This window comes from Cherax quadricarinatus, chromosome 19, assembly GCF_038502225.1.
Source record: "Cherax quadricarinatus isolate ZL_2023a chromosome 19, ASM3850222v1, whole genome shotgun sequence".
NCBI lineage: Eukaryota > Metazoa > Arthropoda > Malacostraca > Decapoda > Parastacidae > Cherax > Cherax quadricarinatus.
The window spans coordinates 25,261,226-25,281,248 of NC_091310.1; the positions used below are offsets into that span (position 1 = coordinate 25,261,226).

At 39.3% G+C, this 20,023-nt stretch overlaps 1 protein-coding gene across 4 annotated transcripts in view; it reads left to right on the top strand.

Annotated features, from left to right (window-relative positions):
- Usp32 (Ubiquitin specific protease 32) overlaps positions 1–20,023 on the top strand; it is a 290,375-nt gene that overhangs the window by 16,345 nt on the left and 254,007 nt on the right. For all 4 annotated transcript variants that reach the window (XM_070086560.1, XM_070086561.1, XM_070086563.1 and 1 more), the window contains exons 3-4: positions 6,567–6,672; positions 19,203–19,324. In XM_070086560.1, coding sequence (XP_069942661.1) covers positions 6,567–6,672; positions 19,203–19,324 — 228 coding nt within the window. The remainder of the gene's footprint in view (positions 1–6,566; positions 6,673–19,202; positions 19,325–20,023) is intronic.

Genomic DNA, 20,023 nt, shown 5'->3' on the forward strand with positions numbered 1-20,023 from the left:
TTTTGGGAAATGTTGAGTGAATGCGTGGGGAGTTTTGAATCAAGTGTGAGAGTAATGGTGGTTGGGGATTTCAATGCTAAAGTGGGTAAAAATTTTATGGAGGGAGTAGTAGGTAAATTTGGGGTGCCAGGGGTAAATGTAAATAGGGAGCCTTTAATTGAGCTATGTGTAGAAAGAGATTTGGTAATAAGTAATACATATTTTATGAAAAAGAGGATAAATAAATTTACAAGGTATGATGTAGCACATAATGAAAGTAGTTTATTAGATTATGTATTGGTGGATAAAAGGTTGATGGGTAGGCTCCAGGATGTACATGTTTATAGAGGGGCAACTGTTATATCGGATCATTATTTAGTTGTAGCTACAGTTAGAGTAAGAGGTAGATGGGAAAAGAGGAAGGTGGCAACAAGAAGTAAGAGTGAGCTGAAAGTGTATAAACTAAGGGAGGAGGAAGTTCGGGTGAGATATAAGCGACTATTGGCAGAAAGGTGAGCTAGTGCAAAGATGAGTAGTGGGGGGGTTGAAGAGGGTTGGAATAGTTTTAGCCCTTTGAGGGTTTCAGACGTACTAGTACGGCTTACGACCAAGGGTTTTTGACGTACTAGTACGCCTAAATTCTAGCGCCCTCAAATCTAGTGGGAGAAAGCTGGTAGGCCTCCATATGAAAGAATGGGTCTATGTGGTCAGTGTGCATGGTATAAAAAAATCCTGCAGCACACAGTGCATAATGAGAAAAAAAAAACTTTGACCGTTTTTTTGGAATAAAACAGCGACTTTGCACTGTATTTTCGTATGGTATTTATTGTTGTATTCTAGTTTTCTTGGTCTCATTTTATAGAATGGAAGGCATATCATAGAAATTGAGATGATTTTGACTGGTTTTACAGTGAAAAGTACCTTGAAATTGAGCTCAAAGTAGCAGAAATGTTCGATTTTTACCAAAGTTCAAAAGTATACAAATCATGCCAAGCGTTCAATACACGTCAACTGGTGAGTCTGATATTCTTTTGCAAGTGCGCCAATATGATTCATACCATTTTTTACACTAATGCAGTAGTCTGCATAACAGTAAATCTTCTATTTTTTGTGAGAATAAAAATTCAAAGTGGAAAGCAAAAGAATGTAAGAGGGGCCTTGAAACGTGACTAATGAACAGAGGAAATGTCATTTTAGTGCCAGGAATGTATTTCTTGTTTGTTTTGGACCCTATTCGGAAATTGGCATCTTTTGAAATTTGTGTGAAATTGGCAAAATTTCTAAATTCTGACCACTGTACTGGATAGTTGAAATTGGTAAATGGGTGGTTTCTTGCACTCATTCAATAGAAAAAATGGAGTTCTAGCAAAATATTCATGTTTTTTGTCGACTAGTACAGTGGAACTGGCCGAAAATGGGGCTCAAAATGGGCAAAATCCCCGATCCATAAACATCGCTGAGACCGCTAACTTCGCGAGAGCATAATTCCGTAAGTTTTCTACCAAATTTCATATTTTTGGTGTCATTATGATCGGGAAAAGATTCTCTATCTTTTCATAAGAAAAAATTATTATTTTTTTTTTTAAATTTGGCCGACCCTGAGAACGAGTCTCGGAGAGGGCCTGTCGACCCTCAAAGGGTTAAAAAATGCAGTATTAGAATGTGGGGCAGAAGTTTGTGGTTATAGGAGGGTGGGGGCAGGAGGAAAGAGGAGTGATTGGTGGAATGATGAAGTAAAGGGTGTGATAAAAGAGAAAAAGGTAGCTTATGAGAGGTTTTTACAAACTAGAAGTGTTATAAGAAGAGCAGAGTATATGGAGAGTAAAAGAAAGGTAAAGAGAGTGGTGAGAGAGTGCAAAAGGAGAGCAGATGATAGAGTGGGAGAGGCACTGCCAAGAAATTTTAATGAAAATAAGAAAAAAATTTGGAGTGAGTTAAACAAGTTAAGAAAGCCTAGGGAAAGTATGGATTTGTCAGTTAAAAACAGAGTAGGGGAGTTAGTAGATGGGGAGATGGAGGTATTAGGTAGATGGCGAGAATATTTTGAGGAGCTTTTAAATGTTAAGGAAGAAAGAGAGGCAGTAATTTCATGCACTGGTCAGGGAGGTATTCCATCTTTTAGGAGTGAAGAAGAGTAGAATGTAAGTGTGGGGGAGGTACGTGAGGCATTACGTAGAATGAAAGGGGGTAAAGCAGCTGGAACTGATGGGATCATGACAGAAATGTTAAAAGCAGTGGGGGATATAGTGTTGGAGTGGTTGGTACTATTGTTTAATAAATGTATGAAAGAGGGGAAGGTACCTAGGGATTGGCAGAGAGCATGTATAGTCCCTTTATATAAAGGGAAAGGGGACAAAAGAGACTGTAAAAATTATAGAGGAATAAGTTTACTGAGTATACCAGGAAAAGTGTACGGTAGGGTTATAATTGAAAGAATTAGAGGTAAGACAGAATGTAGGATTGCGGATGAGCAAGGAGGTTTCAGAGTGGGTAGGGGATGTGTAGATCAAGTGTTTACATTGAAGCATATATGTGAACAGTATTTAGATAAAGGTAGGGAAGTTTTTATTGCATTTATGGATTTAGAAAAGGCATATGATAGAGTGGATAGAGGAGCAATGTGGCAGATGTTGCAAGTATATAGAATAGGTGGTAAGTTATTAAATGCTGTAAAGAGTTTTTATGAGGATAGTGAGGCTGAGGTTAGGGTGTGTAGAAGAGAGGGAGACTACTTCCTGGTAAAAGTAGGTCTTAGACAGGGATGTGTAATGCCACCATGGTTGTTTAATATATTTATAGATGGGGTTGTAAAGGAAGTAAATGCTAGGGTGTTCGGGAGAGGGGTGGGATTAAATTTTGGGGAATCAAATTCAAAATGGGAATTGACACAGTTACTTTTTGCTGATGATACTGTGCTTATGGGAGATTCTAAAGAAAAATTGCAAAGGTTAGTGGATGAGTTTGGGAATGTGTGTAAAGGTAGAAAGTTGAAAGTGAACATAGAAAAGAGTAAAGTGATGAGGGTATCAAATGATTTAGATAAAGAAAAATTGGATATCAAATTGGGGAGGAGTAGGGAAGAAGTGAATGTTTTGAGATACTTGGGAGTTGACGTGTCGGCGGATGGATTTATGAAGGATGAGGTTAATCATAGAATTGATGAGGGAAAAAAGGTGAGTGGTGCGTTGAGGTATATGTGGAGTCAAAAAATGTTACCTATGGAGGCAAAGAAGGGAATGTATGAAAGTATAGTAGTACCAACACTCTTATATGGATGTGAAGCTTGGGTGGTAAATGCAGCAGCGAGGAGATGGTTGGAGGCAGTGGAGATATCCTGTCTATGGGCAATGTGTGGTGTAAATATTGTGCGGAAAATTCAGAGTGTGGAAATTAGGAAAAGGTGTGGAGTTGATAAAAGTATTAGTCAGAGGGCAGAAGAGGGGTTGTTGAGGTGGTTTGATCATTTAGAGAGAATGGATCAAAGTAGAATGACATGGAGAGCATATAAATCTATAGGGGAAGGAAGGAGGGGTAGGGGTCGTCCTCGAAAGGGTTGGAGAGAGGGGGTAAAGGAGGTTTTGTGGGCAAGGGGCTTGGACTTTCAGCAAGCGTGCGTGAGCGTGTTAGATAGGAGTGAATGGAGACGAATGGTACTTGGGACCTGACGATCTGTTGGAGTGTGAGCAGGGTAATATTTAGTGAAATATTCAGGGAAACCGGTTATTTTCATATAGTCGGACTTGAGTCCTGGAAATGGGAAGTACAATGCCTGCACTTTAAAGGAGGAGTTTGGGATATTAGCAGTTTGGAGGGATTTGTTGTGTATCTTTATATGTGTATGCTTCTAAACTGTTGTATTCTGAACACCTCTGCAAAAACAGTGATAATGTGTGAGTGTGGTGAAAGTGTTGAATGATGAAAGTATTTTCTTTTTGGGTATTTTCTTTCTTTTTTGGGTCACCCTGCCTCGGTGGGAGACGGCCGACTTGTTAAAAAAAAAAAAAGATTAACATTTTACTTACCTTTATTGAAGATTGGTGATGGCATCTGGAAGATAGGGAGGAGGAGAGGGGGAGTTGGGGTAAGTGTTTGGAAGGAGAATACCCCTTCATGAGGACTTCAGGTATCAAAGCCCTCTCTGGGGTTATTTCCTTTCTCTGTCTTTTAATGCCACTAGGACCAGCTTGAGAGTCACTGGACCCCTGTCTCACAAAATAACTGTCCACAGTCCTCTGTTTTTGGTGCCTCTAAGATTTCCCTGAAATGGGACATGTTTCCGTCACTGAACTTGTTGCAAAGATGGCTTGTTTCAGCTTGCTTAGGGTGGCACTTCTCCACAAACATTTGGACATCATTCCACTTCTGTATTATTTCCTTCTTCACATCTATGGTGTTTCTCTCTTTATCACAGGGGTACCACTAGCAAGTTTCATTGCTCTCATTGTAACTTATTTCTCAGTCCCACAAGCACTAAGCACAATGAAATAATCTTAAAATGTTTGAATGAGATCGCACTTTAGTGTTCACTCAAGCATCAACAAAACCAGACTGGCTCACGGCGCCTGCGTGGGGACACAGACAGAGCGGGCTGCCAAACAGGTCCAGTACCTGGCGGTTCGAAAATAGAGGCAAGTTCGATAATAGGGACAAAGTTGGTTCGAAAAAAGGGTTTTATTTTCGAAGAGTTTGATAAGCAATACGTTTGAAATTTGAGGTTCCACTGTATATGTTTTTAGGTTTTTTGTGAATTTGGTAATATATAAATGTGTTGGAAAGCAAAAAACATCATAACTTCATATCTGTATGGTGTGAAGCATAGGTTGTAAATGTTGCAGCAAGGAAAAGGGTGGAGGCAGTGAAGATGTGTCTCAGGGCAGGAAATATATCAGTACAGTGGAACTCCAGTTTTCGTACAGTCTGCATATCGTACAATTCTGATTTAGAACACTTTTTTGGGCAAAATTTTTTATCCAGATTTCATACCTCAATACGGAAATTGTACGTATGAGACGTGTCTGCCCTTCCGGGACGCTGTCAGTCTGGCTCTGTCACTGGTTTAGTGAGCAATCATCCGAAACATTTTGAAATTTTTGTGCTTGTTTATTGATTGCGACTGTGAAATATGCCACCATGGGCCCAAAGAAAGTTCCTAGTGCCAGCCCTATGATAAAGAAGAAACATGATAGAATTCAAGAAAGAGATTGTAAAAAAAATACGAAAGTGGCGTACATTTAGAAGGATTTTGAAGGGTTTGAGGCTGATCCTGTCGACCCTACGCATGTTGTGGAATGTATTGTGTCTTAGGGGAAGCCTATGGGGTTGCATGTGATTGGCCAAGATTTGCAAGAATTGGTGGAAGACCACAGGGAAGAGCTAACCACTGAAGAGCTGCAAGACCATCTGGAACAGCAACAGACCGCAGCCGAGGAAATTGCTTCAGAGGAGGAGGAAGAGAGAGGGGAGAAGGTGCCTTCTTCAGTGATTAAGGACATGTGTGTAAAGTGGAATGAGTTGCAAACATTTGTTGAAAAATATCACCCTAACAAAGCTGATACAAGCTGTATCTGCAACATGTTCAGTGACAATACCTTGTCCCATTTTAGGCAAATCTTAGAGATGCCAGAAACAGAGCTCTCTGGACAGATTTTTAGTGCGACAGGGATCCAGTGCCAGTAAAAAACAAAGGGAAGTAACCCCAGAGAGGGCTTTGATACCTGAGGTCCTTATGGAGGGGGATTCCTCTTCCAAACAATAACCTCAACTTCCTCTCCCATCCTCGCCTTCTTCAATACACCAACAAGAGTCTTCAATAAAGGTATGTAATGTTCATTTATTAATAAAATTAGTCATTTATATTTATTTCTCATTGTTTTCTCTATGTAAAACTACAGTTATTCTTTGAAAACTATTTATTGTTAAAATTTTTGGGTGTCTGGAACGGATTAATTGTATTTACATTATTTCTTCTTGGAAATATTAATTTAGTTTTCATACGTTTCGGATTTAGACCGACCTTCTGGAACGGATTAAGTACAAAAACCAGAGTTCCACTGTACAAGTGTTTGATAATGGTGACATGCAAATTTGGAAGACCATGAACTGGGGGGTGCAGCTGCATACATCATACAATAGAGTATTTATGTACAGTACAAACAGGATTGTTCATACTGCAGCTAGTGACTGATAAAAGTGTTTTGTGCATGTAGCACTATATTAAACATATAACAGCTACAGAAATAGAGAAAAAAAAAATTGGGGGGGGGGGCAGAATGGTAGTTGGGAGTAATTAAGTCAATAACTTTGTTTACCAACTAATTTAAACAAAATCCAGCTAAGCTCTGTTTCTAAATTTATCTTTTTAGTTTTTTATGAATTTGATAATATACAAATGTGTTGGAAAGCAAAAAACATAACTTCATATCTGAAAATTGGAAATTTATCAGTGGTTTAAAATGGTTCGTTTTATTAAATGTATTTCTTTGTGTTAATGTTAAGTGGATATGTTACCAAGTATATCTGGCTCACTGATTAAGATAAATATGTTAGTGTATTATCCTTCAGCTTAACATGTCGGCATTTCATTTCAGTTGATATTCTTGGCGTGTGGAGGAACAGCGAAGGGTATTACATTTAAGGACCTCTTGTGCAGCCTGGTACTCTTAACGCGTGGAAATAAAGAGGAAAAGATTAAGTGTGAGTTTTGCAAATTTCTTATGAGATGACAAATACTGTAGTATATTTTTCCCTGATTTTATATTCCGGATTTTTAAATTCATAATTTTGTTGCTCTAATGTGAATCTTTTAGCTGCTTTGTTTATCTTGGGAAAAAGTTTGCTTTGTTACTTTATTGTATTGTATTACATCAATAATTTTTTTTGCACTAAATGGAACCCCTTTTTAAATCCATGTGCTGTTTGTGAGGAATTCAAGAACGACAATGTATCTTATGTAATTTAGCTACTGGCAGTTTACAGTACAGTGGGTGATACTATCAACAAATTTTCCTGAGAATAAGAAAAAGTTTTGGAGTGAGATCAATAAATTAAGAAAACCTAGGAAATAAATGGGTTTGACAGTTAAAAATGGGAGAGGAGAATTATTAGATGGAGAGTTGGAGGTATCAAGAGGATGGAGTGAATATTTTGAGGAACTGTTAAATGTTGATGGAGATAGGGAAGCTGTAATTTCATGCATTGGGCAGGGAGGTATAACATCTTGTAGAAGTGAGGAGTCAGTTGTGAGTGTGGAGGAGGTGCATGAGGCAGTGGATAGAATGAAAGGGGGTAAAGCAGCTAGGATTGATGGGATAAAGACAGAAATGTTAAAAGCAGGTGCAGACATAGTTTTGGAGTGGTTGGTTCTTTTATTTAATAAATATGTGGAAGAAGGGAAGGTACCTAAGGATTGGCAGAGAGCATGCATGGTTCCTTTGTATAAAGGCAAAGGGGACAAAAGAGATTGTAAAAATTATAGGGAAATAATTCTGTTGAGTATACCTGGTAAAGCGTATGGTACTTATTACTGAAAGAGTTGAGAGTAAGACAGAGAGCAGGATCACAGATGAACAAGGAAGCTTTAGGAAGGTTAGGGAGTATGAAGACCAAGTGTTTACAGTGAAGCATATAGGTGAACAGTATTTAGATAAGGGTCAAGAGGTTTTCATTGTATTTATGGATTTGGAAAAGGCATATGATAGGGTGGATAGGAGAACAGTGTGGCAGATGTTGCAAATGTATGGAATAGGTGGTAGGTTATTGAAAGCAGAGTTTTTATGAGGATAGTAAGGCTCAGGTTAGAGAATGTAGGAGAGAGAGAGATTATTTCCCAGAAAAAGTAGGCCTTAGACAGGGATGCATGATGTCACCATGGTTGTTCAATATATTTATAGATGGGGTTGTGAGAGAAGTGAGTGCTTGGGTGTTGGCAAGAGATGTGGGATTACGAGGTAAAGAATGTAACACAAAGTGGGAGTTGTCACAGTTACTTTTTCCTGATGACACTGCTTTTTGGGAGATTCTGAAGAGAAGTTGCAGAGGTTGGTGAATGAGTTTGGAAGGGTATGGGAAAGCAGGAAATCAAAAATGAATGTAGGAAAGAGCAAGGTGATAAGGATAACAAAAAATTTAGGTAATGAAAGACTGGATATCAGATTGGAGGGAGGGAGTTTGGAGGAAGTGAATAAGAACATAAGAAAGAAGGAACACTGCAACAGGCCTACTGACCCATGCGGAGCAGGTCCATGTCCCCCCCCCCCCGGATTAGACCAATGACCCCCCTCCCCCCCAGCCCGGATTAGCCCAATGACCCACCCAGTCTGGTCATCTCCACTCAAGGATGGAGCACGGCACCAGACCCAGCAGCACAAGCTAGTCAGGTCCAACTCACACCCACCCACACCCACTTATGTATTTATCTAACCTATTTTTAAAACTACACAACATTTTAGCCTGAATAACTGTACTCGGGGAGTTTGTTCCACTCATCCACAACTCTATTACCAAACCAGTGCTTTCCTATATCCTTCCTGAATCAGAATTTTTCCAACTTGAAACCATTGCTGCGAGTTCTGTCTTGGCTGGAAATTTTCAGCACGTTATTTACATCCCCTTTATTTATTCCTGTTTTTCATTTATACACCTCGATCATATCCCCCCTAATTCTACGCCTTTCGAGAGAGTGCAGATTCAGGGCCCTCAGTCTATCCTCATAGGGAAGATTTCTGATACATGGGATCATCTTTGTCATCCTCCTCTATACGTTTTCTAGAGCATTTATATCCATTCTGTAGTACGGTGACCAGAACTGAGCAGCATAGTCTAAATGAGGCCTAACCAAGGATATATAGAGTTGAAGAACAACCTGAGGACTTCCATTATTTATACTTTTAGATATGAAGCCAAGAATTCTGTTAGCTTTATTGCGAACACTAATTCACTGCTGTCTTGGTTTTAGATTACTGCTAACCAGAACTCCTAAATCCTTTTCGCAATCAGTAGTATTAAGATCTACATTATTTAGTTTATATGTGGCATGGTAATTTAACTGTCCAACATTTAGAACTTTGCATTTGTCAATATTAAACTACATCTGCCACTTCTCTGACCATTGCATCAGTCTATTCAAATCATCCTGGAGTGCTCTAGTGCCCTCATTAGAATGAATTGGATGGCCTGTTTTGGTGTCATCAGCAAATTTGCTTATGTCGCTATTTATTCCCTCATCTATGTCGTTTATGTAAATTGTGAACAACAACGGGCCCAACACTGACCCCTGAGGAACACCGCTTGTGACGTGCCCCCATTCTGATTTCTCCTCATTTATGCAAACTCTCTGCTGTCTATTTGTCAGCCATGCCTCTACCCAGGAAAAAATTTCTCCTCCTATTCCGTGTGCCTTAAGTTTCCTCAATAGCCTCTGGTGTGGAACTCTATCGAAAGCCTTACTGAAGTCCATATACACAATATCATATTCATTACCATGATCTACCTCCTCAAACACCTTAGTGAAAAAAGTTAGTAAATTCGTAAGACAGGAACGCCCTTTGTAAAACCGTGTTGAGATTCATTAATCAATCTGTGCCTGTCAAGATGGCTACGAATTGCTTCGGCAATTATTGATTCCATAAATTTTCCCACTATGGAGGTAAGGCTTATTGGTCTATAGTTCGAAGCCAAGGACCTGTCACCTGCCTTGTAAATAGGTATTACATTTGCCATTTTCCACTTATCAGGCACTATGCCAGTTTGTAGTGATATGTTAAAAAGATTAGCCAAAGGTATGCTAAGTTTCTCCTTACATTCCTTTAACACCCTTGCAAACAGTTCATCAGGGCCTGGGGATTTGTTAGGTTTTAGTTTCTCTATTTGTCTGAGGACCATGTCACTAGTTACCGCAATCGTACATAGTTTATCATCGTGTTCTACATAATGTATTATTTCAGGAATATCGCTAGTATTTTCCTGGGTGAAAACTGAGAGGAAGTAGGTATCTAGAATTTCACACATATCCTTATCACTGTCAGTGATCTGGCCAGAGTTACTCTTAAGTGGGCCAATCTTGTCCCTAATCTTACTTCTGTATATCTGAAAGAACCCTTTTGGGTTAGTCTTTGAATCCCTTGCGACCTTAGCCTCATAATCCCTTTTTGCTTTTCTTATTCCTTTCTTTATTTCTCTCTTTAATTGAATATATTGATTCCTTAACTGCCCATCCCCTCTTTTGATATGCCTATATATGCCCCTCTTTTGACCAGTGAGATGTTTTAATCTATTGTTCATCCACTTGGAATCATTTTTGTTAGATCTAATATGCCTACTCGGAACAAAAGTTGTCTGGGCAGCTAGAACTATGCTCTGAAAAAGTCATATTGGCAACCAAGATCACCTACCTGACCCATAGTCAGGACATCCTAATTTAGCCCACCCAGGTAATTTTTCAGATATTTGGGAGTGGACTTATCAGTAGATGGGTCTATGAAAGACAAGGTGAATCATAGAACTGATGAGGAGAGAAAGGTGAGTGGAGCACTGAGGAGTCTGTGGAGACAGAGCGTTATCCATGGAAGCAAAGATGGGAATGTATGAGAGTATAGTGGTGCCAATGCTTTTATACGGGTGTGAAGCATGGGTGGTGAATATTGCAACAAGGAAAACGCTGGAGGCAGTGGAGATGTCATGTCCAAGGGCAATTTGTGGTTTGAATATAATGCAGAGAATCTGTAGCTTGGAGATTAGAAGGAGGTGCAGGGTTTCCAGATGTTTTATCCAGAGGGCAGAGGAAGGGTTGTTGATGTGGTTTTGATCATTTAGAGAGGATGGAACAAAATGGAATGACATGGAGGGCATATAAATCTGTAATGGAAGGAAGGCTGGGTAGGGTTTATCCTAGGAAGGTGTGGAGGGAGGGGGTAAAGGAGGTTTTTATGTGCAAAGGGGTTGGACTTTCTGCAAGCATACGTGAGTGTGTTAGATAGGAGCGAGTGGAGACGAATGATTTTTATGACATGACATGCTATTGGAGTGTTAACAGAGTAACATTTATGAAGGGATTCAGGAAAACCACTTAGCTGGACTTGAGTCCTGGAGGTGGGAAGTACAGTGCCTGTGCTCTGAAGCAGGGGTGTTGATATGTTGCAGTTTTTTAACTCTAGTGTAGGCACACTTCTGGCAAGACAGTGATGGAGTGAATGATGATAAAAGTGCTTTTTCTTTTACTGGGTACCCTGCCTTGGTGGGAAATGGCCAATGTGTTAATAATGATAAAAAAAATAGTATAATTTATTTTGAATTCAAATAATCTCAGCTAAAATAATTAGCACAAATAACATTACTCAGAAATTGATACATGTAAATGTGACTCCTTGTTAATTCACAGGGCTAGGTTCCTAAATTCACCATTAATTTGTCTCCTGAATTGCACATCAAATAACATGTAATTGGGCAACATGTTTTCATTAACCTTTTCATAAATTTTCTGGAGCTTTCTTCTCATACCATAAATATCAGACTAGAATTTTAGAGATTTGATTAGGCCTCTAAATTGAAAGATCCACAAAACCTTGTGGGTAAAGGTATCCAGTTTGTTGTGAACGAACACTTACATTTTATTATGGATGTGTTGTGATATGTATAATTATAGATATGTAGTAAAAGTGCTTCTTTTTTTTGGGTGACCCTGCCTTGGTGGGAGACCGCCGATGTGTTAAAAAAATGCAGTGTTCCAATGACCTTGTTTGCTCTTAAGCTTCCAGAACTGAAATGTATTTATAACAATATTTCTTCAGTTTTTGCTCAGGTGTCTTGAGCCACAACTTGCCCATATCATTGTATACCAGGGCTTTACCATGTGCTGAATGAAGCTGTCCTGTGTTGGTTTTAAAAACTAAATATTCATTTGATAGTGAGATGTGTGAACTGAAAACTACTAGTAGAACATAATGACGTTAAAGTTTTTTTTTTTTTTCAACAAGTCAGCCGTCTCCCACCGAGGCAGCGTGACCCAAAGAGAAAGAAAATCCCCAAAAAGAAAATACTTTCATCATCATTCAACACTTTCACCTCACTCACACATAATCACTGTTTCTGCAGAGGTGCCCAGAATACAACAGCATAGAAGTATATACGTATAAAAATACAAAATATAATTCTCCAAACTGCCAATATCCCAAACCCCTCCTTTAGAGTGCAGGCACTGCACTTCCCATTTCCAGGACTCAAGTCCGGTTATATAAAATAACCGGTTTCCCTGAATCCCTTCACTAAATATTACCCTGCTCACACTCCAACAGATCATCAGGTCCCAAATACCATTTGTCTCCATTCACTCCTATCTAACACGCTCACGCACGCTTGCTGGAAGTCCAAACCCCTCGCCCACAACACCTCCTTTACCCCCTCCCTCCAACCTTTTCGAGGACGACCCCCTACCCCGCCTTCCTTTCCCTACAGATTTATACGCTCTCCATGTCATTCTACTTTGATCCATTCTCTCTAAATGACCAAACCACCTCAACAAACTCTCTTCAGCCCTCTGACTAATACTTTTATTAACTCCACACCTTCTCTTAATTTCCACACTCCGAATTTGCTGCATAATATTTACACCACACAACCGCCTTCTTGCTGCAGCATTTACAACCCAAGCTTCACACCCATATAAGAGTGTTGGTACTACTGTACTTTCATACATTCCCTTCTTTGCCTCCATAGATAACATTTTTTGCCTGCACATATACCTCAGTGCACCACTCACCTTTTTTCCTTCATCAATTCTATGATTAGCCTCATCCTTCGTAAATCCATCCACTGACACGTCAACTCCCAAATATCTGAAAACATTCACTTCTTCCATACTCCTCCTCTCCAGTTTGATATCCAATTTTTCTTTATCTAAATCATTTGATACTCTCATCACCTTAATCTTTTGTATGTTCACTTTCAACTTTCTACCTTTACACATATTCCCAAATTTGTCCACTAACCTTCGAAATTTTTCTTTAGAATCTTCAATAAGCACAGTATCATCAGCAAAAAGTAACTGTCATTTCCCATTTTGTATTTGATTCCCCATAATTTAATCCCACCCCTCTCCTGAACACCCTAGCATTTACTTCTTTTACAACTCCATCTATAAATATATTAAACAACCATGGTGACATTACACATCCCTGTCTAAGACCTACTTTCACCGGGAAGGAGTCTCCCTCTCTTCTACACACCCGAACCTGAGCCTCACTATCCTCATAAAAACTCTTTACAGCCTTTAGTAACTTACCACCTATTCCATATACTTGCAACATCTGCCACATTGCTCCTCTATCCACTCTATCATATGCCTTTTCTAAATCCATAAATGCAATAAAAACTTCCCTACCTTTATCTAAATACTGCTCACATATATGCTTCAGTGTAAACACTAGATCTACACATCCCCTACCCACTCTAAAACCTCCTTGCTCATCTGCAATTCTACATTCTGTCGTACCTCTAATTCTTTCAATAATAACCCTATCATACACTTTTCCTGGTATACTCAGTAAACTTATTCCTCTATAATTTTTACAATCTCTTTTGTCCCCCTTCCCTTTATATAAAGGGACTATACACACTCTCCGCCAATCCCTGGGTACCTTCCCCTCTTTCATACATTTATTAAACAAAGATACCAACCACTCCAACACAATGTCCCCCCCTGCTTTTAACATTTCTGTCATGATCCCGTCAGTTCCAGCTGCTTTACCCCCTTTCATTCTACGTAATGCCTCATGTACCTCCCCCACACTCAACATCCCGCTCTTCTTCACTCCTAAAAGATGATGTACCTCCCTGGCCAGTGCATGAAATTACCGCCTCCCTTTCTTTGTCGACATTTAAAACTTCCTCAAAATATTCTCACCATCTACCCAAACCTCCATCTCCCCATCTACTAACTCCCCTTCTCTGTTTTTAACTGATAAATCCATTTGTTCCCTAGGCTTTCTTAACTTGTTTAACTCCAAAGTTTTTTCTTGTTTTCATTAAAATTTCTTGACAGTGCCTCTCCCACTCTATCATCTGCTCTCCTTTTGCACTCTCTCACCACTCTCTTCACCTTTCTTTTACTCTCCATATACTCTACTCTTCTTATAACACTTCTGCTTTGTAAATACCACTCATAAGCTACATTTTTTTCTTTTATCACACCCTTTACTTCATCATTCTACCAATCACTCCTCTTTCCTCCTGCACCCACCCTCCTATAACCACAAACTTCTGCCCCACATTCTAACACTGCATTTTTAAAACTATTCCAACCCTCTTCAACCCCCCCCCCCCCCACTACTCATACCTGCACCAGTCCACCTTTCTGCCAATAGTTGCTTATATTTCACCCGAACTTCCTCCTCCATTAGTTTATATACTTTCACCTCCCTCTTACTTGTTGCCATTTTCCTCTTATCCCATCTACCTCTTACTCTAACTGTAGCTACAACTAGATAATGATCCGATATATCAGTTGCCCCTCTATAAACGTGTACATCCTGGAGCCTACCCATCAACCTTTTATCCACCGATACATAATCTAACAAACTACTTTCATTACGTGCTACATCATACCTTGTATATTTATTTATCCTCCTTTTCACAGAATATGTATTACTTATTACCAAACCTCTTTCTACACATAGCTCAATTAAATACTCCCCATTTTCATTTACCCCTGGCACCCCAAATTTACCTACTACTCCCTCCATAACATTTTTTCCCACTTTAGCATTAAAATCCCCAACCACAAGTACTCTCACACTTGGTTCAAAACTCCCCATGCAATTACTCGACATTTCCCAAAATCTCTCTGTCTCTATACTTCTCTCTTCCCCAGGTGCATAAACACTTACAATAACCCACTTCTCACATCCAACCTTTATTTTACTCCACATAATCCTTGAATTAATACATTTATAGTCCCTCTTTTCTTGCCATTGCTTATCCTTCAACATTATTGCTACTCCTTCTTTAGCTCTAATTCTATTAGAAACCCCGGACCTAATCCCATTTATTCCTCTCCATTGAAACTCTCCCACCCTCTTCAGCTTTGTTTCACTTAAAGCCAGGATATCCAGCTTCTTCTCATTCATAACATCCACAATCATCTCTTTCTTATCATTCGCACAATATCCACGCACATTCAGACTTCCCACTTTGACAATTTTCTTCTTCTTATTCTTTTTAGTAACTTTTACAGGAAAAGGGGTTACTAGCCCATTGTTCCCGGCATTTTAGTTGACTTTTACAACACGCATGGCTTACGGAGGAAAGATTCTTATTCCACTTCCCCATGGATATAAAAGGAAAAGTAATTAGAACAAGAACTAAGATAAAATCAAAGAAAACTCAGATGAGTGTGTATAAATAAACGTGTACATGTACGTTTAGTGTGACCTAAGTGTAAGTAGAAGTAGCAAGACGTACCTGTAATCTTGCATATTTATGAGACAGACAAAAGACACCAGCAATCCTACCATCGTGTAAAACAATTACAGGCTTTCGTTTTACACTCGCTTGGCAGAATGGTAGTTGTGTGTGTGTTAATTAAGGGGTTTGTGAGGCTTTGCAGCAAATTAACAGGTAATATATTTTATGTATACCCTTTATAAACAGTACCTCCTGTATGATATTTTTGTTATCTCCTAGCTTATTAGGAGAGGCCAAAGCCAGATTTTCAGCTTTGGTCTAAACATAAAATATAACTAATGTGTAGACATGATGGTGTCATTTTTCTGTATCATTAACATGCAAGATTTCAGGTACATCTTGCTACTTCTACCTACACTTAGGTCACACTACACATGCATGTACAAGCATATATATACATACCCCTCTTACTAGTTCTTGTTCTTGTTTTTTTCTGCTTATCTCCATGGGGAAGTGGAACAGAATGCTTTCTCTGTAAGCCATGCGTGTCGTAATAAGCGACTAAAATGCCAGGAACAAGGGGCTAGTAACCCCTTCTCCTACATATGTTACTAAATTTAAAAGGAGAAACTTTCGTTTTTCCTTTTTGGCCATCCTGCCTTGGCGGGATATGACTGGTTTGTTGAAAGAAGAAGAAACTTGCAAGATGTCAAGTACGTCTTGCTGCCTCTACTTACACTTAGGTCACACTACATGTGTATGTTATTTTATTTTATTATCACACTGGCCGATTCCCACCAGGGCAGGGTGGCCCGAAAAAGAAAAACTTTCACCATCATTCACTCCATCACTGTCTTGTCAGAAGGGTGCTTTACACTACAGTTTTTAAACTGCAACATTAACACCCCTCCTTCAGAGTGCAGGCACTGTACTTCCCATCTCCAGGACTCAAGTCCGGCCTGCCGGTTTCCCTGAACCCCTTCATAAATGTTACTTTGCTCACACTCCAACAGCACGTCAAGTATTAAAAACCATTTGTCTCCATTCACTCCTATCAAACACGCTCACGCATGCCTGCTGGAAGTCCAAGCCCCTCGCACACAAAACCTCCTTTACCCCCTCCCTCCAACCTTTCCTAGGCCGACCCCTACCCTGCCTTCCTTCCACTACAGACTGATACACTCTTGAAGTCATTCTGTTTTGCTCCATTCTCTCTACATGTCCGAACCACCTCCACAACCCTTCCTCAGCCCTCTGGACAACAGTTTTGGTAATCCCGCACCTCCTCCTAACTTCCAAACTACGAATTCTCTGCATTATATTCACACCACACATTGCCCTCAGACATGACATCTCCACTGCCTCCAGCCTTCTCCTAGCTGCAACATTCATCACCCATGCTTCACACCCATATAAGAGCGTTGGTAAAACTATACTCTCATACATTCCCCTCTTTGCCTCCAAGGACAAAGTTCTTTGTCTCCACAGACTCCTAAGTGCACCACTCACCCTTTTCCCCTCATCAATTCTATGATTCACCTCATCTTTCATAGACCCATCAGCTGACACGTCCACTCCCAAATATCTGAATACATTCACCTCCTCCATACTCTCTCCCTCCAATCTGATATCCAATCTTTCATCACCTTATCTTTTTGTTATCCTCATAACCTTACTCTTTCCTGTATTCACTTTTAATTTTCTTCTTTTGCATACCCTACCAAATTCATCCACCAATCTCTGCAACTTCTCTTCAGAATCTCCCAAGAGCACAGTGTCATCAGCAAAGAGCAACTGTGAGAACTCCCACTTTATGTGTGATTCTTCATCTTTTAACTCACGCCTCTTGCCAAGACCCTCTTATTTACTTCTCTTACAACCCCATCTATAAATATATTAAACAACCATGGTGACATCACACATCCTTGTCTAAGGCCTACTTTTACTGGGAAATAATTTCCCTCTTTCCTACATACTCTAACTTGAGCCTCACTATCCTCGTAAAAACTCTTCACTGCTTTCAGTAACCTACATCCTACACCATACACCTGCAACATCTGCCACATTGCCCCCCTATCCACCCTGTCATATGCCTTTTCCAAATCCATAAATGCCACAAAGACCTCTTTAGCCTTATCTAAATACTGTTCACTTATGTGTTTCACTGTAAACACCTGGTCCACACACCCCCTACCTTTCCTAAAGCCTCCTTGTTCATCTGCTATCCTATTCTCCGTCTTACTCTTAATTCTTTCAATAATAACTCTACCATACACTTTACCAGGTATACTCAGCAAACTTATCCCCCTATAATTTTTGCACTCTCTTTTGTCCCCTTTGCCTTTATACAAAGGAACTATGCATGCTCTCTGCCAATTCCTAGGTACCTTACCCTCTTCCATACATTTATTAAATAATTGCACCAACCACTCCAAAACTGTATCCCCACCTTCTTTTAACATTTCTGTCTTTATCCCATCAATCCCGGCTGCCTTACCCCCTTTCATTTTACCTATTGCCTCGCGAACTTCCCCCACACTCACAACTGGCTCTTCCTCACTCCTACAAAATGTTATTCCTCCTTGCCCTATACACGAAATCACAGCTTCCCTATCTTCATCAACATTTAACAATTCCTCAAAATATTCCCTCCATCTTCCCAATACCTCTAACTCTCCATTTAATAACTCTCCTCTCCTATTTTTAACTGACAAGTCCATTTGTTCTCTAGGCTTCCTTACCTTGTTAATCTCATTCCAAAACTTTTTCTTATTTTCAACAAAATTTGTTGATAACATCTCACCCACTCTCTCATTTGCTCTCTTTTTACATTGCTTCACCACTCTCTTAACCTCTCTCTTTTTCTCCATATACTCTTCCCTCCTTGCATCACTTCTACTTTGTAAAAACTTCTCATATGCTAACTTTTTCTCCCTTACTACTCTCTTTACATTATCATTCCACCAATCGCTCCTCTTCCCTCCCGCACCCACCTTCCTGTAACCACAAACTTCTGTATGTACAAGCATATATATACACATCCTTCTGGGTTTTCTTCTATTTTCTTACTAGTTTTTGTTCTTGTTTGTTCCCTTTTATCTCCACGGGGAAGTAGAACAGAATTTTTTCTCCGTCAGCCATGTGTGTTGTAAGAGGTGACTAACATGCCGGGAGGAAGGGGCTAGGGACTCCATCTCCTGTATATATTACTAAATTTTACAACAGAAACTTTTGTTTTTCTTTTTGGGCCACCCTGCTTTGGTGGGATATGGCTGATTTGTTGAAAGAAGTAGTGCAGAAATATACTTGTAATAAGTTATCCTTAGAAATCAGTTGTCAGAGTTTATTCCCCAGAATTACAGGATGTTCAGTCAGCTCTGAGATTACATCTATTTTTTGTATACTCTATGGAAAGCCACATCTTATGCACAGCGTTTTGGGCAAACTAAAACTCATACTTAGGAACTATGTAATTCCAGAACAAATATTTGAATAAGGATTATAATACACAAGTTTAGCCTGACTTTTCTGCATGAATAGATTTTTACATACTAAAGTAGATTAGGTTACAGTAGTTAGGTAGCATTTGAATAAACTAGCAGCATAAGATACATTGACAGTTTTTGTTTTTTTTAGTCAGTTTTCCAGCCAACTATAATAATTGAAGTCCATTTATCACACAGTTATTATATTCACTATTTTTTCTATGTGAAACTAAATACACTAATAATGTAAAACCTGAGCTTGTACTGTTTTATGTGCCCTTGCAAATTAGTTTAATACCCAAAACATGTAAATTGCATTTTGAAAGGCAAGTTTTTTTTTTTCAGTTATTTATGGAGTCTATGCAAATGAAGCTGGGACGCATGTTGTGCGAAGTGAAATGCTGCGGCAACTACAAGCTACAGAGGGTGGCTACACACCAGAGGTACTACACAAGTGTTTTGGTCAGGTGAGTTGCATTTTCTTTGCAGGATAAAGGTTGAAAAGTGTTGCCATCTGACAGTTTATTAGGCAGTACTTGATGTTTTAATGTCTTTGAGCAAAGTTTGATGTGGTGATGAAAAAGATAATGGGGAATAGCATTTTTTCAATGTTCACTTTTAATTTGCCTCTTTTATATTACATTCCCACCTAAAATCATCTTCCAATCTTTGCAACCTATCTTCAAACTCTCCAGAGAGAGCTGTCATTGGCAAAGAGAAACTGACAACTCCCCCTTTATATATATCAGTTCCTTTCTTCTTTCAACAAACCAGCTATATCCCACCGAGGCAGGATGACCTAAAAAGATAAACAAAAGTTTCTCTTTTTGAATTTAGTAATTTATACAGGAGAAGGGGTTACTAGCCCCTTGCTTTCGGAGGAAGAATTCTGTTCCACTTCCCCATGGAGATAAGAGGAAATAAACAAAAACAAGAGCTGGTAAAGAAATAGAAGAAAACCAGAGAGTTTTTTTTTTAATAAGTTGGCCATCTCCCACCGAGACAGTGTGACCCAAAAAGAGAGAAAATCCCCAAAGAGAAAATACTTTCATCATCATTCAACACTTTCACCTCACTCATACATAATCACTGTTTTTGCAGAGGTGCCCAGATACAACAGTTTAGAAGCATATATAAAGATATATAACATATTCCAAACTCCTTTA